At 51.5% G+C, this 20662-nt stretch overlaps 2 protein-coding genes across 2 annotated transcripts in view; both read right to left on the reverse strand.

The window, feature by feature from the left end:
* DMRT3 (doublesex and mab-3 related transcription factor 3) overlaps nt 1-292 on the reverse strand; it is a 13866-nt gene extending 13574 nt beyond the window's left edge. The window contains exon 1 of the mRNA XM_044920746.1: nt 7-292. Within this exon, the coding sequence (XP_044776681.1) occupies nt 7-292 (286 nt within the window). The remainder of the gene's footprint in view (nt 1-6) is intronic.
* An 8504-nt stretch (nt 293-8796) lies between these two features.
* DMRT1 (doublesex and mab-3 related transcription factor 1) overlaps nt 8797-20662 on the reverse strand; it is a 104467-nt gene continuing 92601 nt past the window's right edge. The window contains exon 5 of the mRNA XM_021694427.1: nt 8797-8951. Within this exon, the coding sequence (XP_021550102.1) occupies nt 8797-8951 (155 nt within the window). The remainder of the gene's footprint in view (nt 8952-20662) is intronic.

Below are 20662 nucleotides of genomic sequence, written 5' to 3' on the forward strand. Positions count from 1 at the left end.
GGGGGCCGGGCAGGGCGCGCAGCGAGTCCGGGATGAGGCTCTCGAGGCTCTCGTTGGCCTGCTGCCGGCGCAGCGCCACCTGCGCGGCCATGACCCGCTGCCGCTCGATGATGAGGATGCACTTCTCGCAGGTGCAGTCCTTGAAGCGGCAGTAGCGCTTGTGGCCCTTGAGCCAGGACAGCACGCCGTGGTTGCGGCAGCGCGCGCACTTGGGCGTGCGCTGCAAGGGCGCCCGCGGCGGCTGTGACACCGGGCCGCCCATGTACAGGTAGGGGGACCCGTAGCCGTTCATGTCCCGGACTCCAGGGAGAGCAGGCGGGCTGGCGGCGGCAGCGGGCCGGGGGGCGCCGGACGGCGGGGCCGGGAGGCCCGCTCCGGGGCGGCCCGCGGGCGGAGCGGTCCCTGGTCCCGCAGCCCCGGCGGCCGCGTGCGCTCCGGGATGGCGGGGGGTGCAGCCGCCGTCTTCACGGATCCCGCAGCGCCCGCAGCCTCAGCCGCCCTCGGGTGCTCGGCAATCCCCCGCGCGTCGCGCCTCCGCCGGCGGCTGCCTCGACCGGCACGTCCTCCCTCGCCGAGGCGCTGCGGCGGCTGCGAGGAGCCGGCGAGAGCTCTGGGTAAGGTCTGAGGCAGCTCGTCTGCAGCTCCCGCGCGCGCTGGCCGGCCCCTGCACCTCCTCCGCCGCCCTCCCCCCACTCCTCCCCCCTCCCACTGCCACCCCCACCCCCGGGGTCCCGATCTCCTTGCGCTCCCCACTCTCCACCCCACTCCACGCCTTCCTCCTTCCTTCCCGCTCGCGCCCCCAGAGTCCCTGCACTTCACCTTCCTTGCCACCTGCAGCCGGGCCACTCTGGCGGGGGCGCTCACGGCCCCCTACTCCAAGCTCCCTACGCTTTGCCGGACTGCGGCGCCCGGGACGCGGCCGTGCCCTCGGGGCGGGGAAGAGGTGGACCCGCGGGGGTGAGGGTGGGGGTGCCTGCAGGCCAGTGAGGTGGCCGCACCCCAGCGCTCCCCTCCCCACACACACCCCCGCAGGCCTGCTCTGGCAGCACCGAGCCGGAGGCCGCTTTCATCCCCACACTTGGCCGCAGGGAGAACGCCGGAGATCCGGAGCCTGTCGGAGCGCTGCGGGTGCACCCGGGACTCGGCAGGAGCCGGGAGAGTTTTAAATTGGGGCGAGCCAGGCCCTGCGGCCACTGGCGGGTGGAGCTGGATTAGGGCAGTGGAATTGGTCCAGGAAATTTTGATTTTCTTCATTTCCTTTTGCAACATTTCTTTTTCTTTTGCTGCTGCAGGATAAAATGAATGTTTATGAAAACCTGCGGGCCCAAGGATGACAACCCATTTTGCAGGCTATTTCAAAGAGAAGAACAGTCTTCCCTCTCTGGCATTGACTTTTGTTTCTCTACCCATGTTTTAGTAAAAAACAGTTTCTGTCCTGAAAGGTCCGGAGGCGCTCTTGTGGAAGACTTGCTTGAGTGCGGGGTCTAAACTTTCCGAGAGCCGATGGGGGAGCCACGTTAGCGCCCCACAAGTTACCGGATGTGATGATCCACGCTCTGCTCTGTCCAACAGCCATCGCGCCCTCAAACCGAGCTCTGGAGTCACCTAATTCAAATCCCCACAGACTTAGTGATTGAGTTGCGGAGAAGGGATGGGGCAGTCTCCCCTCCCCCCACCCCAGCGTCTTTGCACACGAGGACAGCATCACACTTTGTTTAAACTGTTACCAGCGTGTCTCTAATGTACGAGTACCAGTTTGGCCTAATACAGACTACCGCGAGCAATGCACAGGGAAGCCTAAGCGCGCGCGCGCGCGCGCGCGCACACACACACACACACACACACACACCCGCAAGAAAACAAAGAAACAAACAAAAACAGGCGGGTGAAGCGGTGCAGGCGAGCACAAGGGTTCAGTGCAAAGCTGGGGAGGCGGCATTCCCCGAGGCTTCGTTCTGCAGGCTCCTGAGAGGACACTGAGTTCATCTCTTGGAGGTCGGGGCCAGTCGAATTCGAGACGAGTCCGCGGCAATGGCCAACCCTTCGGCTGCACAGCGCCCCTCGTCCCCTCGGGGAGGCCGTTTTTCTCTGCACTGTCCTGAAAGCAAACAAGCCACAGGAAAACGTCCCTCTGTGTTTGCTGTGAATTCAAGTAAAGCGCCGCCAGGCCTCCTGGCGGCCAACCCTCCGCCCCGAAGGGTGATTCTGGGAAGGGAGGAGGATTATAAAGGGAACCCGGTTGTGTGCGTTTCCCTTGAAGCCCTTAGCCGCCCCCCTTTTCAGACTAGTCCTGGAGTTGGGGATCGCTGGATGCTGGCTTGCTGGTGGGGCGTGGGCAGGAAACCCTGACGCTAGAGTGCTACCCCTAGGAGGCCTCCCCCCAAAGCTGCGTCAGCACAGACCCCTCGGTCGCCTCTCACCCTCCATCCCCCCACCTCAATCCCTCTGCTCCCAATGTTCGCTAGGAAAACAAACCCTAAAGCACTACAGCTGGAAGGAACTTCATAAGCTCTCGGGGCGGGAGGCAGAGGTCACCGGAACCCCAGGGGGCAAGAGGCTGGGAAGTGGGATGTTGACGAGTCCCTTCACATAAAGAGAGACAACGAGGGTCTAGAATGACACTGAATCTGGGAACTTTCGGGCGGAAATCTCTGGGTCTCTTAGGAATGCAAAGACCATGGACTTTTTTCAGACACGTCTCCCAATTTTCTCCAAATGATCAGGGAAACTGGGGAGTATAAGTAATTGCGAGTAAAGGATTTTTTTTTTTTTAAGGAAAACAGCTCTCAAAACAGGTTTGGGGGGCATTCCCACTACCAAGGCGACCTCCTTCCCTCCTTCGATCACCTAGCCACCCTATCCCTTTGCCACTGGAACATTCTGGCATTATTTGGTCAGGGCCCCGTTTCACTCCAGTGCACATCAGGGGCTGAGACCTAAATACTCATTTGATATAGCGCAATAATCCTTTTCTCATATTTGATGGGAATGTTTTCCATATCCCAGTATTTGACAACATCTCCCTATAGGAACAGGTTTGTATTTATGTTGGTAAAATGTCCCCTGCCTCAAAGTCTATTGTAACCCAACACCTGACAACCCCGAGTCCCATTTCTGTTTGCAGAAAGGGTTTATTCAAGCACATAATGGGATCCCAGCAGAAAGCCTTTCAGAGCAAGGGCCTATGGTAAACTTCACCACATGAACTCCGTTTCCAGGGCTATTAAGCTTTTAATTGGAAAATAGCAGAGGAAATTTCAAGGTGACTATAACGTGTTAGCAGTTAGTGCGGAGAAGAAAAGCCCAAGCGGGAATGAATGTAGAAAGCATATGGTCCGAATCACGTTTAGGAGCGGCCTGTTCTAATAAAGTCCCCGCCACTTACGCACTTATGGGAAAAATCATCAAAGAAACTGGGAAGGGAGGAAGGAGGATTACAAGCAATGTAACCTCACTCGATTGGATCCACTCATGTTCTGCTCTGGGTGGTGCGAGCGCTCCAACCACAGTTATTAACTAGGTAGAATTGTGACAGGTATTAACAGAGGAAGAGTCAAAGAGAACGCGCGTATGTCGTCGTCTTTCTCTCGGCGCACAATCTCGTGGTGTGTGTGTATTTAAAAGCTGGGAATGCAGATGCCCTAGCTGAGAAGCCGAAAATGTTCTGACTCCAAGTCCAGGAGTCCTGGTGGATGTTCCTCAGCGAAAACCAAAACCAAAAACAAAAGACCCCCACTTAATCAAAAGGAGAGTTTCACATTGTCCCAAATGTAGAATGCAGCAGGAAATTTTCTGCTTTGCTGGATTCTCATGGAGGGGGAGGTCAGGGTTCCTATTTTCCGTTTTAATCGCGACCACGGTGACGCTGGAGGCCGGGGCGTGCAGAAAGCCCTGTGAATGCAGGAAAATGAGCCGCCTCTGTCCGCGCGTGAACTTCTCGGCTCTCATCCCGTCCGCGCCTCTAGGCATTGCTCTTTGGCCAGCTTCAAATTGAAAGTGGGGAACGAGTGTCCGGTGAGGCGGTGGGGCAACCAGCAATTGATTTCTTGAGGTGACAATAATGCCCTTGTTCTCCCTCAGTTAAACGGGGAGAGACTCCTGCGCCCCTCCCACAATATCCCCGTAGCCACCCTCTAGGGCGCGGGGTCGAGGGCAGAGGCCGCGTGCGGCCTGGGGCGGGGTTGGGGGGGGGACGCGAACGAACGTGTCTGGCGGGCTCAGCGGAAGGAAGGTTCAGGACGGGCCTGTCCCCACATCATCTTGGCAGTGGGCGGCCTGAGGATCCTTAAGGGCCGAGGCCTTCTTCAGTAAACGGGGCGTAGACCAGCCCGCAGGCCCTGTGCAGACTGCGGATGCTGCTGCCTGCTCTGCGCTTCACGTTCTCGAACTCTCGAAACCAGCAGGGGCTCATGCCTGGGCGCGAGGGCTCCCGCTCGTGCAGATGCCTCAGACCCAGTCCTAACCCCCGAGGCCGTGCCCGCCGCCATCCTTTGGGGGTGGGGTGCGGGGTGTCGCTCTAGCCTTGCTTCATCCGAGGGGCCCACTGAGCGCCGACCTCTGCCCCGCGCTTCGCAGGGGGAAGTGGAAAAGCGCGTCCTCGCGGCGCTCCCCACGGGGCCAGGACCCCGCCCGCTGCCTCTGCCGCAGGAGGCCCCTGGCGCGGCCGCTCCCTCTCCCCGCGCGCGCAGGGTTTGGGGCTCCCGGGCCCGGCCCGGCCCGCCCCGGGGTGCACTGGGGGCGCCGGTGCTGCCCCTACTGCACTTTGTTAGAGGCTCGCAGTAGGCGGCCTGCAAACCCTGTCCGCCTTCCGAGCAAAAGGGGAAAAAAGAACATGTCCTCCCCAAAGGAAAATGAGAGCAGCGCGGACCTGAGAGCATTTTAAAGATGTTTCCCCTGCGACTTTAGCATTCAAAACAAAACAAAAAGGCCAAGGAAATCTTTCTAGGTACTCCGAGCAACACTGAAGGGGCAAGGAGTGCTTGCCCGGTGCTCGCTCTCGGGGCGTTCAGTTCTTCCCCAGAACCAGCCGCTCTTCCAGAACGCCCTTCTCCCTCCTCCTCCCCTCTCGCCCCGCGGCCCAGGAACAAAGTCCCGGTGCGGGGGAAGCAGGAGGCTGTGCGGGATTCGGCGAAAGACGCCCCAGTTCGGCTGTGTGGGGGCGGGGCGAGGATAACGGGAAACGGCGGGCGCCGCCCGCACCCCAGGGACCTGGCTGCGAACTCCACGCACGGAAGCCCGACCACAGGCGGGAGAATAACGCTGGAAGGCCGGGGCCAGCGCCCCACGCCGAGGGACCTAGGCCCACGGCCTGCGCTCTCACGGCCTGCTCGGGAGCCTCCTGGGCGGGGCGACTTCCGGAGCACTTGGGGCTCCGCCCATCCACCAGCGCCCCGCCCCCAGCCCTGTTCGCCCCGCCCTGGGCCCTCGCCTGCTCGCGGGGCCGCCTCTCGGAACCCGCGGACAGTTAGCCGAGCGTTTTTGGGGGGGGGGGGGGGGGGGGGGACTGGGCGAAGTGGGGGGGGGGCGGGGGGCCCCCCCGGTTTTGTGGAGGGGGGGGGGGGGGGGGAGGCTCTTCCCCAGGCGAGAACGGCTGGCGGGGGCTGAGCGTGCAGGGCAGTCCTCCGGCCTCGTCCGCGTGTGTGCGCGCGGAGAGGGAGGAGGGCGAGGGCCCCGCGCCGCTGCCCGGGCAAACTTCCCGCTCGGGCAGCCGGCGGATAGGGCCGGGAAAAACCCCTCTCCTTCCACCCGCTGCCTTCAGGCGTTTTTTGAGACGCGTAGCCCTTTCCACAAAGCGCTTTTAATACAACTTGATGCAAAACGTCAAAATGCGGTGCAGTGTGCGTGTACGTGTGAAACCGGCTCGGCACCGAAGTTCCCGCGAAGCGGGGAGGGGCTCGGTGTTCATGCGTGCGCAGCAGTCTGGTTTCCACGAGGTGCGAGGGAGACGGCGGTGATGGCTCCGCGGGTCTGGCTCACGCCGCTGCCCCGAATTGCGGTTTCGTGCGTGGGTTTCGGAGGCAGCCCCCGCTACGGGTATGGCAGTGGCTGTGGCAGCGAGGAAGCCGTGTCACCGGCGTCGCCCCGGGCCTCTCAGGCAGCTTTCCCTGATGCGCTAGGTCCGCAGCGTGGGGTCCGCAGCTCATTAGGATGAGCGCAAGGGGCACCCAAGTGGGGCGCCCGGCCGGGACAGCGTCCGCAGGTAGTGGGGGGACGGTCGCCCTCGCCCGAATTCCCTGCAGGAGCCCGAGGCGGCCTTGAGGAAAGGCACGCGTTTCATTTGTCCGCTGCCCCACGTCCCGTGGCGGCAGCTTGCCCAGCGCCCAGGACGGGAAGGCTCGGCGAGCCTGCCTCGGTTTCCCCGCGATGGAGCAGCAGAAACGCCTGTAAGGGCTCCGGGCTGTCCCGGGCGACCGCCAGACGCGCAGGGGATGCCCGACACACCCACACTTTGCACACACTCCATGGATATCACCCGCAGGAGGAGGGGCCTTGCGGTTACAGGTCTCCGTAGGAGGGGGGCAAAGCTTAAGAAAGTGACTAAAATAGGGTTAAAACCCAGCAAAAGCCTGTCTTTGCTCTACCTTGTGTTCAGAATTTGCTAAGTTCCTAAAGTCGAGCACCTGCTCGGCTGGGCCAGCCCTGACTCCCTCCCTAGCAGTGAGAAATAAACACCCGGGGAGTAGTGGACCTGGGGCCGGGCCTTCGCGCCGGGAGTGGCCCGCCTCGGGGGGCGGGGGGGGGGAGCGGGGAGGCGGGGTTCAAAACCAAACTCGGCATTGGGCGCGGCAGGTGCAGGAGGCCGGAGGGGGCTCTCTAAAGGACAGGAGCCGCCCACCCGACCTGATCCCGGGGCTCCGGCAGCTGGGAGTCGAACTCAGGCTGCAGAACGAGGCTGGAAGCGCACGGCCTGCGAAACCGGAGCCCGGCCCTGGGTTGGGGGCGTGGGGTTGGGCACCAGGGGCCCAGAATGAGCTCGGCCAAGTCTTTGACAGGCGCTGTTATGTTTACCCGGGCTCCGCTGACTTTTCAGAAACACAAGGGCCCTTAAGGGGCACCCCCCTCCGCCACTGAGGGGGCGTGTCCAGCTTCTCCAACAAAACCACCCCGCAAAAATCGTGTGTTGGGGTCTTCTCTAGAACGGCGGGAACTGGAAGAGTCCTGGATCCGCAGAAGCCAAGATTATTCAAAAAATGTAGGGGGCCTGGGCCGTGGGCAGCAAGTGCAAGAGGTATCTTCATCTTCGGAAAAGCCACCATGAACGCCTTGGAGGTGGCCGCCTGCGCCCCCAGGTCCCTTCCTGGCGCGCCCCGCAGCCTCCAGGCGACGCCTCACAATATCTACAAGCTGCCCCGAAGGGCACCCGGCCGCAGGAGCAGCGGCCTGACAAGTGTGATAAAATGATCTTCCTTAACTAAACTCGTAAAGCACTGGGCAATAAAACTCAATCTTCTGTAAAATCCAATTAAGTCATTATCTGACTGATTGTATCTTTAATTGAAAACAGAAGTGACAGTAAATTTCTGTGATATATCAGGATCAATCGATACCACTATACAATTCAGCCCCAAGAAGTGATTTATAATGTCAAACCTATATAGGTAACTCCACATTATTCTCTCTAAAACCACTGGTGGATGAAATTAAGAGTAAGTGCATTTAATAAAAAACAAGATGGTCAGGTTATTGATTACAACAGATGGGGGTGAAATCAAATAGATGTTTTCAAAGCACAGAGCGAAGAAAATACAAGTAATTTCTTTTTTCCTGTTTAATACCGCTCACCAAATATACACACAAGGAAATTCAGTCATCAATAACATTTTTATTTCAGGTACAGCTGCAACTACACAGAACAATGAATTTTTTTCAGACTAGTTTCATTTCAGGCTGGCTTCTGTTACATAAGGAAGTACTCCACAAGCAATTTTTAACAAAATAATGAACTCAGAAATCTGTAGTAACTTTTAAAGATGTACTTATTTTCAAATCAGATTACAACCTAAGGTTACAAAATAGTCTAGACTGCATCCATTTTTTTCCCCCTGTAGTAGAAAGAATGTATAGGATAAACTCTCCTATTATTCTAGAAACAAACCCAGGAATTCTACATTGCTGAAGTTACTTTAAATTGCGTTGTTTTGAAATTACACCCTTTACACAGAAAATGTAGTGGCTCTTTAGGGCTTTAATTTCTTTTTCTGGCTGTATTTCAATCATGTTTTCCAGTGGGGGGAATGGAGGAGGGCTTGGCTTTTCCAACAGCAACACAAACACAGTATTTCCAATCACTCTGACCTTCTGCAGATTTCTAAAACAATCACTAAGTTTGTCTGCTCTCTTCTTCTCACCGGTCAGGCATTTGGCTAAATTTATATTTTTGCAGTTTTATTAAAATACTAAAATAGAAACGTCTGAAGCACCTAAGATTTCATTTTAAAACCAGAAGTATCTAATTATGACACAATTAGATGCAAATGTACTGCTTGACTTTAGTGAATTACTGTATTTCTTGAAAACTACATGTAAACCAGTATCATAAAAAAAGGGAGGGGGGGAACACTACTATTTAACTCCGTGAGCAAAGCACTTAATTCTTGCAGATGGTAGTTATGGATCCTAAACTATTCCAAATGTATTTTAGCCCAGAGGCTAAGCTCTAAGGAGTATAAACCAAACACGCTCTCAACAGTTAAGTCGACATGAGTCAAGGCAAAATATTAACAACAAACCCCGTGTCTAAATGGAATAAGCCTGCTATTCCAAGTGAAACAAACGGCCAAAGGCACCGGGCATCATTTACTCGTCCTCTTCGATGACGGGAGGGACGGTGAAGCTGCTGGGCTCGGAGGCAGACTCACATTCGAGCACTCCCTTTGTGCTCTCGTTACTAATAGGAGAGCTGCTGGAGAGGGAAACCAAGCCAGAATCTTGACTGCTGGGCGGCGAGAATACTGGGACGTGGGGAGAGACAGGGAGGGAGAAGAGTATGTTAAAAGTGGCTAGTCTTTCTGCATTCAGTATTCAATTAGGTTCCAACAAAGATAGAGGCACACTCTGCATTTCTATTCTGAGTTGAAAGTGTTGTTCTAGGCACTCATTAAAAACCCCAGTGTTTCTTTAGAATTAAAAAAAAACCCAGTATTTCTGCACAATATCTATTCAGTTATCTGAGCTGAAGGGGAAAGTTAGGTAGCAGAGTTCTGGATTTATGTGCATAAAGAAAAAAAAAAACAAACCCCAGTCTGCTACCCCTCCCCCCTCTGGGGAGACTATATCCACCCTTCCCTGAACCCCTCCCCTTTATGTAAAGGATGCTAATAGAACTTGTCTTGTCAAATGATCCACCTGACAAATTACCCAAAGCAAGACTCCACCCATGTGTTTCTACCATTTGACAGGTAACCCTAAGTTTTTCAACATACAACCAGCAAAGGTGATAGCTTACTGATATTCCTGTTATTTCTCTTGGACTTTTACAGGACCAAACACTTGCTGTTCACGTAACTTTTGAAAACTAAAAAGTTTTTCAAAAATACAAAAATTTGAAGGAATACCTTCACTAAAAGAGAAGTCAGGTAAAGATTTTAAAAGTAAATCCGTGAACATAAAACTCTACTAGGACCTGACATTAAATATGAAGGATGCTAATGTGCTGAACAATTTTTGCAACCTTACAAGCCACAGTAGATACAAAATTTAAGCAAAAGGGTCTCTGACCTTCTTAACCTTAGCCGAGTTCAGATCCACCCCCAGAACTCCCTTCCTGCCTAGTGTGAATGTAATTAAGGGGAAGCTGCAGTGGTAATTTCTCTCCTCATTAACTTCCTGATTGGTTTCAGCCTCAGGATTCTGCCGGGCAGTAGTTTGTCACCAATTCCAAACGGCCAATCGTTAATACTAATGTTTGTGTAACTAACTGCCAGCATCCGCCACGGCTTCTTGTACAACAATAATGGTGAAAGGGTACATTAGTGCCCTGTGTTAATTCAGCTTGTGTTCATCAATAGGGACATCTATGATGTAATTAGCCAAATGCACTGGGAGCTGAGTGCTGAAGTCATTTGTAGAGAACTAAATCATAGTAGGAGCTGTACCGGGTCCTGATGTGTTTGCCATCAATACTTATTATGTTTCGGATTTAATAAGGTATATTACCATGCTGAAAAGAGACCTTTTTACAAGAGAACACTATTTGCGCTTGTTATGGGTTTGGAAAAGGTTTGCTGCAGCTAGTGGAACCACACAGAACTAAAAGAACAGAGCTGGGATCTAAGAGGCGGACCTTGAACCACGCCACTGGACCAAATTATTTCAGAAAGCCCCTTTCTTCTCACGTGACATACAGACGGACAGACAGAACGATGGAGAGTTTTGTATGGCTACCCCTAATACCTCCAGTAAGGAAAGGCATGATCTGAAAGCTTAGTAAATCTGAGAAACAATTTAGGCAATTTCCTGACCAGCAATTACCTTTGATATTGATAGCATTTGTTTAGTAACTTAACTAAAAAGCAAGGGTAAAAGTGTATAAGCTTTTTTAAAAAATTTTTTAAGTAGAACGCTGTTAAATGTACATTACAGACACCAAAAAGCATACACATGCGTATATAAATACATAATGGCAACCAAAAAAACCCTGGGAACCTATGAAATCTGAAGCCTTCATCTTATTGCAGTTCATAAAGGCTAAATTCGAATTGTCCTACGGATGCAAAATTCCCTGCAAATCCAAGATGATTTATGAATGGCACTGCATGCCCAGGATGTTGTAGATACAAAGAAATGTTTTCCAAAGGCAGCAGACTCTGCTGACATCTTGGTACTCTAGCCAACTAAGAGCCAGCCACAGAGTCCATGAGCTGATCTGCCCCCCGCCCCAACCCAACCTCAAAACAATGAGAGCAGGTCCTCTGTCAGGAGCCATGGGGACAGGAGGGAGCATTTACTGCCTACTTCCTGTATGCCACATACCTTAACGAAGTGGGTAGCGCTCCAACCATTCACTGGAAGAATTATTCTCACCGGGTGATACAGGGGACCTTGTGGAAGTCAGAGGGCAGTGTGGCACCCCCCGCGGTCTCGCTCTCCCTGCGCTGTCCCACCCTTGGGCGCCACGGGTAGTCACTGGCCATGGAACCTTCCTAGTCTGAGTTTAAGGAGGCAAAACACCTGACCCTTGTCAGACTAACATAGCAGCTAGGAAGGAGCGAGTCTGTGCTCTAGACATGTCCTGAGCCCCCAGCCTGCCTCCTGCCTTCAGTTAGCAGCCGATCTAGGGGACACCCCTCCTCCCCATTACACCCCAGCCATGCACCTCCCACCCCCAGTTAACTGATCTGTGACCCAAAGGTGGAGGGGCAGGAATTCTGCAAAAGGAAGAAATGGGGGAGAGCCCCCTTTTGCCCTCAGTTGCCTTGTGGGTGTTGGGAAATATTCCTGTGACTCCAACTCCAGGGACACACACAGTGTCTGTCACCTGCACCGACGGGGGCTCCACGAATCCTTCACGCATGGCTGCACTCCAGAGAAGATGCAAATAAATGAACTCAGCCCGTTTTGAAAAATGCCAGTAGTTTTCAGTGTCTCTACACTCAATTTAAATCTACGTTGTTTTTACTTTTGTTCAAGGCTTAGCCTTGTCTTCGCAAAGGGGCCTGCTGAAGTTTTAGGGATGGTGTTTGTTGGCCTTTGTGTGGCCCGGCCCCTCCTAATAGCAGTTACAGTAAAGATTTCCTCAGTGTCTTCTCGGAGACTAACGTCCAAAACCTATTTTACTACAGTCCTCAAAGGGACCCTCTCCATTTTAATGCAGCTTCATTAAATTTTGTTGGGGGGAAGAGTAATCATTGATCACTGTAAATCATTTTATACCAATTAAAAATTCAAAAGTCAGAGTTACCCTTTCTGCCTTTCAAGCTGATTCTAATGAGCCTGACACAAGGCTAATTTCAACTCAGAAGGTTCCTCTTAATTATTTTGTGAAACTGCTAATGCCTTGTGTCTGTGGGACTGTTAAGAAAAGGTACACTGCGGGCAGCACTAGAAATGGGTTCAGTCCTTCTAGACGGCAATCCAGTGACATGTAATAAGAACTGTGGAACTGTTCATACCCTCTGACCTGGTAATTCCCCTCTGGGGAATAAGCCCAAAGAAAGAGAGAATAATTGGCCCAGAGATGCTCAACACACGACTATTTGCATCGTTGAAGATGTTAATGCTTTGCTCTGGTGCTGGGGGTGGGGATGGGGGCAGCTGGGCTTGGGTGGGGGGGCGGTGGACAGCAAGCATTCACAGGCAATAAACAATTCCAGATTCTGCTACCCCTTGGTCATGGACAGGCTCCCAGCATTTTTGGAAATGGAAGAAATGATTTCTGGAGACCGAAGTAGAGACTAAAAAGTAAGAACAGAAAAACCTGTCCATCTGATTTTTTTGTGTGTTCCAATGAAAGGTGGACAAACCTCCTCCAGGCCGCACCGTCGATTGAACCAGCAAGCCCAGTATCTGTTTTCTCTCAAGTAGCCTATTTGTCTACAGAAGCTAAAGGGGCTTTCTTTTACTATTATTTAAAAACAAACAAAAAAACTTTACACATAATCACTCTTACCAGTGCTGGGAAAAAAAATTTTTAAGATGATTCTAGTGATACTATCTAACCATCTTGCTGCACCCCCCCCCCCAAAACTCCACCTCACTAAAAAACAAACAAAAACCACTCTAACTGCTAAATCTTTCAACATTGCAAAGACCCCTGACTTTTAACTCGAATGATCTGTTGGAAGTCAGTGGGCTGGAACGAATAATTCTCCTCCAGGGATGTGAGAAAACAGGATATTCATGCTTGAGAAAAACTTTCTTCCTCTCTATGTTAAATGCTGTTAAACGCCCACTAAGAAACCATTTGACAATAAGAATATAAGTGGCATTCCTCAATTATTAGCAGCTCCACACCTCGAAGTGGACAGGAAGAAAACAAAAGTGCTGGCCTCTGGTTTCCTGAGTTCGCAGGCCTCAGAGTCTGATGAAAAGCTAATGAAAATTTCTCAAACAACAAATTCTTCCGCTCCGTGATAACTGTCGTGTTTGGAAATAAAATCACGTCCAACCAACAGCACTTAGCAGATATTTAATGTTTCACAATGGGACTCTTTTCCAGAGTGGTACTGCTGCCCTTCTCACTCACATCTAAAATAATTAGGATTATCGGAGCCGTCCGAAGCTTGGCAGGTTCAGTTTGTACTTTCAAACAGCATTAATTCTTGGCACTCGGAACAAGGGATAAAAGGTAAAGATATGAATGGAGATCTTTATTCAACCCGATCTATCACGGATTAGCTCATTCTTTTCCAGTTCATGCCTGCACTCTAGTTAAGGGCAGGGCTAAGCTGTAACTGATGTAATTAGAAACCACAAGCTGAGAAAAATAGCCCTTTATTAATCTCCCCCCATTTATTATATATTTGCTTAAAAAATATATATAATCTTTGAAACAATTAAATTTTTTTTTCCACCTACATGTAATGAAAGGGCAGTGACAAAGAGAGGGCTGTTGAGGATTACGCCTCTCCCTGCAAACACATCTTCAGGAGCAGCTCTAAAATCTAACATCCATTTTGAGAGGGGCCAGCTCTGTGCTCTGCGTGTTGTGGAGAGAAGTGGCCGAGCCCCGGCAAATGGGGGTCCCTATGGTGGGAAGCAGGCACACAGCAGTCCTCCCTCCCCCCTCAACAACAGCATGACCTGTGCAGGCAGGAACGGCCAATGCTAAAAACGAAGTGAACTCGTAAGAGAAAGTAACTATTTATGCACTATTAACAGTACCTCTTCGTGTAGGACGTGGATACACAACTCACAAAATAACACCAGAACAACTCTTTCGTTCTGGAAATCAGCAGAAGCCTATCAGGCAGCCTGCAGAAGTAGCTGCAGAGACCTCCGGCCTGGGGGGCGGGCGGCCTGGGCTCCCAGCCTGGCCTACTGCTCAGGGAACTATGGGACAACACACCAAACCCACTCCCCTACCCACCTACAGAGTCTAACACAAAGAACCCTTTCTCCATCGTTTTAATGTAGTGCACAACAAAGGAAAAGCAAGAAGGGACAGCATTCAGCCCTCCCCCTCCCAACCTGGGACCTGGGCAACACCATCTCAGGCCAGACGCCCTCCTCGACCCCCACCCCCGCCCTGCATGACAGACACTCCTGAACTAAGGCATGGCAGCTCCTGGGGACCCCCGTTCCTTGCTTATTTCTTAGAGGGGGTCAGAAAACCGACTGGAGCGTCCAAGCAGGCCCATGAATAAGCAAAGTGCTCCGACACCAACCCCATCCTGATGGGTGCTCAGCACCCCTGAGGACCTCACTGCTCACCTCCCCAAAACCCCCTGCCCATCAGCGGTGGGGACACTGCTGGTGGCTCCCTGACCCCAAACTGTCACCATCAGTCGTAGAGACGTCTCTCTGACTCCTTCATTCCTGAACTCTCTCTGAAGGAAGCAAGTGTGCCCAGGAGGGGTTAACTCATTGTCACTGGCCCCACGGACTTCTCTCCCCCAGGGAGGCGGCATTTGGTGATACACACAATCCAAACATTCACACTGGGGGTGCCTGGTGGGCTCAGTCATTAAGCGTCTGCCTTCGGCTCAGGTCACGGTCCCAGCGTCCTGGGATCAAGCCCCGGATCGGGCTCCCTGCTCGGTGGGAAGCCTGCTTCTCCCTCTCCCCCTCCCCCTGCTGTGTTCCCTCTCTCCCTGTGTGTCTCTGTCAAATAAATAAATAAAATCTTAAACAAAAAAACACAACATTCACACTGCCTCACTGTGTTTTCACCAAAACATACTCAGTCTTAAAACCTGCACATAGTGTGGCTTTCACTTCTCTTAGGTAACAACATCCCGAGACGAATCCTCACAATGGCTGACTCTGCTCTACTTTGCCCTTCAGTGAACCAGACACAAGGCCGACTTTGAACATAAGCATTCTGAGCCCCAGTTTCCCCACTGTGACATGAGGCTAACCACAGGGCACTGTGATAATCAGTGAGTAACAGTAATTTTTAGTTTCCTTATTCCACTGGTCTGCAGTCTACCTCTCAATATCTTAAAGTTAGATTCTTGCTTCTGAAGGTGCAGGAAGTCAATGAGGATTTAGTACAAGGTCTGCTCACACATGCATGCGCCTTCCTGAGAGCGGGGAATGAGGAACACACTTGTACTTCACCGGGCCCAGAGCCCAGCCGGGGTGTCCCAATCAACCTAATCGTCACTCAGACAATAGGTCCCTTGTGGCACAAGCTCTGCTTTTTTCATCTTTGGGGGCGTGTAACAGGATGGCCGGTGTCAAATCAAAATCAAATAGCAGAACGTCTGTGGACATGCTTTATAAACCATACAAAAAATAGTGTTATCATCCAACGATCAAGCAAACCGTTCCTTCAGACAGCAGTATCTGGAAGCAGGAAGAATCTCTTAAGTTTGAGCCTAAGTTTGTCCTAAAAGGTAGGAACTCTGGGAAGTAGTGGACAGAGGCGTCCATGTTCCAGAAGTAGGGGTCTCCCCAGTTCCCAGTCTACAGCGACTGGGTACCTGGAGCCCTGAGAATGGAGACCTGCTGGGGCAGCAGAAGCCGATGCTCAAGTCAAAGGCAACAAGGCCGAGCCAGGGTAAGGTGGGCAGGCTTTGGTCAGTTCCACACCCTCTGCATGCCTCAGTGTCCTTGTCTGTAAAATGGGGACAGAGGAGAGCACTTAGGATGGATGGTTCTACACAAACCGGTGGGGCCCTGTAAAGCCCGATGCAGCTGAAAAGCCCACGTTGAAATCACATAACGCTCCACCATTTGGTGACCCACACGCGGGCCTGGTCACAGCAGCACCTCGGCAGTCTGAGCCCTGTCCCTAGCACCACTTCCTGGCCTCCATCCTCATCCCCGCTGCCCTCAGCGGCCTCTGAGAGTCCGTTCTGAAAGCCTGTGGGCTCTGACAACAGACACCAGCATCTCAATAAACACTGGAGTCTCGGTTTCTTTAATTGTCAAAGGAGGAGAATAATTATGTGTCTCACAAAGCTGCTCTGAGGATTGAGATGGTATATGACAAAACAGTTTGCAGACTTGATGACTCTACACACTTGTCAGTCATTCTGAGTCCCCCCCAATGAGTCCGCAAACTTCTGCAGAAGAAGCGAAGTGAGTCTATGTACCCCACTGTCTATACAGAACCAAGAAATTAGTAAGATTACGTGTAGTAACACTGGTTGAGAAAGGGAAAAAAAAAAAAAAAGAATCAGTGACAACACAGTTCAAACATCCCTGAATGTTCTCAGATGAGGTTCAATTCTGACATTCAAGGAAAGGGGACTTTTACTTTATTCATCCTTCTTCTTCTTCTTTTTTTTAATTTTATTTATTTATTTGAGAGAGCAAGAGAGAGTGAGCGAGTAGCAGAGGGAGAGGGAGAAGCAGGCTCCCCGCTGAGCAGGGAGCCCCACACAGGGCTCGATACCTCAGGACCCTGAGATCATGACCTGAGCCTAAGGCAGATACTTAACTGACTGAGCCACCCAGGCGTCCCTTTATTCATCCTCTTTTATACATCCAAAGCCTAACAGTTAAAATAAATTCCGAGCCTGTTAGTTTGTGCCTTCTTGAGCACCAGAGTTACACATAACATTTCCCGAGGATGGGCCCGCAGACCAGAGCCAGGGCTGAGCAAGGGGAGCCCCCAGAGCCTCCACCAGAAACAGGAAGTCAGCCTACAAGGTGGAAGACAAAACATCTGGTAAACTGAAATAGGCTGAAGACATCTACCACACAGTGCAGTGCACACAGCGGGTATTTAATAATGGATGAATGTGTGGGAGAGACCACGGGAGTTAGTCTTCCCAGGACGTGCCATAACCACAGGACAGGGCTCACACACACATTGGCAGGAGAGTCTCAAGTCTAACGCCAGTTTTAGGGACTAGAGCGTGCACGGGTTTTATTTGCTTCTGTCTGTCAGTCCTGCACAGACTCCAAGCAAAGCCGGGGCACACAGGCAGAGACGAGCCTCACCAAACACACCCCGGGACAGGCAGTGGCCCTGGGACCTCAGCCTGGGCCAGGGCCGAAAAGCCTGGCTCCCGGGGAGCACATGGGACCCCGCTCGTCGGGGACTCTGCAATGCCGACAAGGGCTCGGGTCCAGGAGCTGTGCCCCGATGGGGTGGTGACATGTGCAGCTGCAAACACAGTTCAAACATGCCCGTGACGGAATCTCAGAAACTAACGCGGACCAGGCAAGCTGGATGCTCACAAGTCATCTCTGGAGTCGACTTCCCATTTGATCCTGGGACCCGAGAAAACGGAAGGAATCAAACCCAGGAAGAAGGCTGCGCGTGGCATCTGCCATGCCAAAAAAACCGGCCTGGCCCTGTCCAGATACTCTGCAACAAGAGAAAAATTTCAAGGAGCCCTGCAGTTTTCTGCACCCTGAGAAGGAGGAAGGGTCACAGATGTTTCAGCCTTAAAGGGTAATATGATGGGCATCCTGCGAAGGCAGAGAAAAAGCATGCAAGTTTTGGACACCACTGCCCGGAGGGCGGGTCACAAGGACACAGAACGCTGCCTTTGAACCTAGCGCCCCGGAGGAGCTTGGTTTCTGGCTAATCCACCAGCCTGCCTTTCACTTTGGAATCCTATCATCTTCCATAAAACATGCGCTTTAACACAACATTTAAGATATGTAGTTTTGGCTGCATGGTATTATTTTTTTTAATTTTTTAAATTTTATTTTACTCATTTGAGAGAAAGAGAGAGTGCATGAGCAGGGGGGAGGGGCAGAGGGAGAAGCAGGCTCCCCGCTGAGCAGGGAGCTGGATGCAGGACTGGATCCCAGGACCCTGAGATCATGACCTGAGCCGAAGGCAGACGTTGAACTGACTGAGCCACCTGGCACCCCTAGCCACATGGTTTTAAAGAAGTTTTTCATTTAGAGATATCCTGACACTCTGCCACGGAAATGGTTATAAAAGAAAGTTCGTGAGCAATTTCTCAAATAGAACTTGTATAAATTTTGTAGCTTGTAATTCAAAAGTAAATATTGTGCCCCAAATGACATGCTAGAAGCAGGGCAGAAGATGGTGTCAGGTAAATTATTTCATCCTTACTACCGGGGAATCAGTCTTCTTTCAAAAGCAAATATAGGACTCCTCAGTACAGCCTATCATTCTACGCCAACTTTTCATTCTCCTTCCTAGCTAGCGTTACAGGAAATCTAAGACCAGTAATTATTAATATTTTCCTCTGGTACAGAATAAGCAAGCAGATGCCAGGACACATCTAAAAAAACACACACCAGATGAAATCAATCAGGATAGAAAATTCCAGGCATTTCCGGACAGGAGGATACATGCCTAACTCACAGCCACACAAGCTATTTTACCGCCTAAATACAACACGCACTCGTGGATGGACAAGGTAAGTTCAGGTTACAGGAGCAAGAATACACTATTTTGGAATGCTTCACGTTAAGGGTGAAGAGAAATAACAAAATAATAGCACAAAGTGCACATTTTTCCAAAGGACAGTTTTTACACGTTTTCTAAGACCCCAAAAACTAAAAAAAAAAAAAAAAAAGAAGAAAAAAAGATATTCAATATATGTATTTCTGAAATCATTTTTACGTAAAGTGCCACCTTTTCATTTAGGCCCCAAGTCCACCCTTTCCATGGGTCCAGTTAACCTGTGGGTGACAGATGGCATTCGGGGAATGTGATGGCGCCTTCTCCCCTCCAGGCGTCTATGATATTTTTTAACCGTTTCAAGAGAGAAGAGCTCATGTTTGGAAAAGCATTTTAGTTTGCCTTCAAGAAAACGGTTTCCTGGGGCGCCTGGGCGGCTCAGTCGGTTAAGCGTCTGCCTTCGGCTCAGGTCATGATCCCGGGATCCTGGGATCGAGCCCTGCATCGGGCTCCCTGCTCAGCGGGGAGCCTCGTCTCCCTCTCCCTCTGCCCCCCAACTCGTGCTCTCTCTCTCAAATAAAATCTTAAAAAAAAAAAAAAGAAAATGGTTTCCTTTTTCTCCTCAATGCATCCCATCTGAAGCCAAAGTTCACAGGAACCTGTGCTTGGGGGCTCCGCAGAATGACCCCCCACCGGCCTCCCGGGGTGAGAAGCTCCTGCACAGGGATGGCAGCTGCTGGACTGAAGGAAACCAACCCTGGCAGGTATTTAGCAAAGCAGGAGACAAACGGTTACTTCACTCTTCCTTCCTCTGGTCAACAGGATGGTTTCCCTTTCAGGATTTAGTTTTCAGTTTTGAATTTTTTTTTTTTTTATTGTGGTGAAACACACATAACACAAAACCTATCATTTTAACCATTTTTACATGTGCAGTTGGGGGGTATTATGTCTAGACACTCTGTTACGCACCTGCCGTCTCCAGAACTTTTTCATCTTCCCAAACGTAAACTCCATCCAGGAACTGTCCGCTCCCTCCTCCCTCGACCCCGGGGGAACCATCCTTCTTCTACCCTCTGTCTCTGCGAATGGGACAACTCCAGGAACCTCCCATCAGTGGGGTCATGCAGTATTTGTCCTTTTGCGACTGGCTTATTTCAGTGCACATCGTGCCCTCGAGGTTCATCCATGTCGTACTGTATGGCAGGATTTCCTTCCTTTTTTTTTTTTTTTTAAAGATTTTATTTATTTATTTGACAGAGAGAGACACAGCGAGAGAGGGAACACAAGCAGTGGGAGTGGGAGAGGGAGAAGCAGGCTTCCCGCCGAGCAGGGAGCCCGACGCGGGGCTCCATCCCAGGACCCCGGGATCATGACCCGAGCCGAAGGCAGACGCTTAACGACTGAGCCACCCAGGCGCCCCTGGATTTCCTTCCTTTTGAAGGCTGAGTAATATCCCACGGTGTGTAGACACCACACTTTGTTCACCCATTCATTTATCAATGGATGTGCGGGTTGTGTCTGCCTCTGGTTATCGAGAATAATGCTGGTATGCTCGGTGGTGTTTCTGTTCATGTCCCTGTTTGCAGTTCTTTCAGGCACATCCCCAGAAGTGGGATTGCTGGATTATACAGTAATTCTGTATTTAGGTTTCTGAGGAATTGCGAGACGGGTTTCCACAGCAACTACACTGATATTCCCACCAGCAATGCACAGGGGTTCCAATTTGTCTGCATCCTTGCTACCACTATTTTGTTTGAATAATGGCCATCCTAAGGGGTACTTGGTCTTTTTTTTTTTTTTTAAGATTTATTTATTAGAGAGAGCGAGCATGAGCAGTAGGCATAGAGGGAGAGGGAGAGAGAATCTCAAGCAGATTCCCTGCTGAACGTGGAGCCCGATATGGGGCTCAATCTCACGACCCTGAGATCACAACCTGAGCCAAAACCAAGAGTCAGCCATTTAACTGACTGTGCCACCCAGGTGCCCCTGATCTTTTTCTATTAATCCCTTCCCTCGATTTCTCCCCACACTTCTTAATGCTGACTTACTGTCCTGTCTGCACTGTATTACCCAACAAATTTAACTGAAGAGTTGGCCTCACCGCCCACTCGCTGTGTTACCCCTGGCAAACTGGTGGCTGTCTTATTCCCAGGCAAGTTTTCTCCAGGTCACCCATGACGTACTGATCATCACAGCTCACGGCTGCTCCGGTCTTTCCTACTC

This window comes from Neomonachus schauinslandi, chromosome 13 (genome assembly GCF_002201575.2).
Source record: "Neomonachus schauinslandi chromosome 13, ASM220157v2, whole genome shotgun sequence".
Taxonomy (NCBI): Eukaryota; Metazoa; Chordata; class Mammalia; order Carnivora; family Phocidae; genus Neomonachus; species Neomonachus schauinslandi.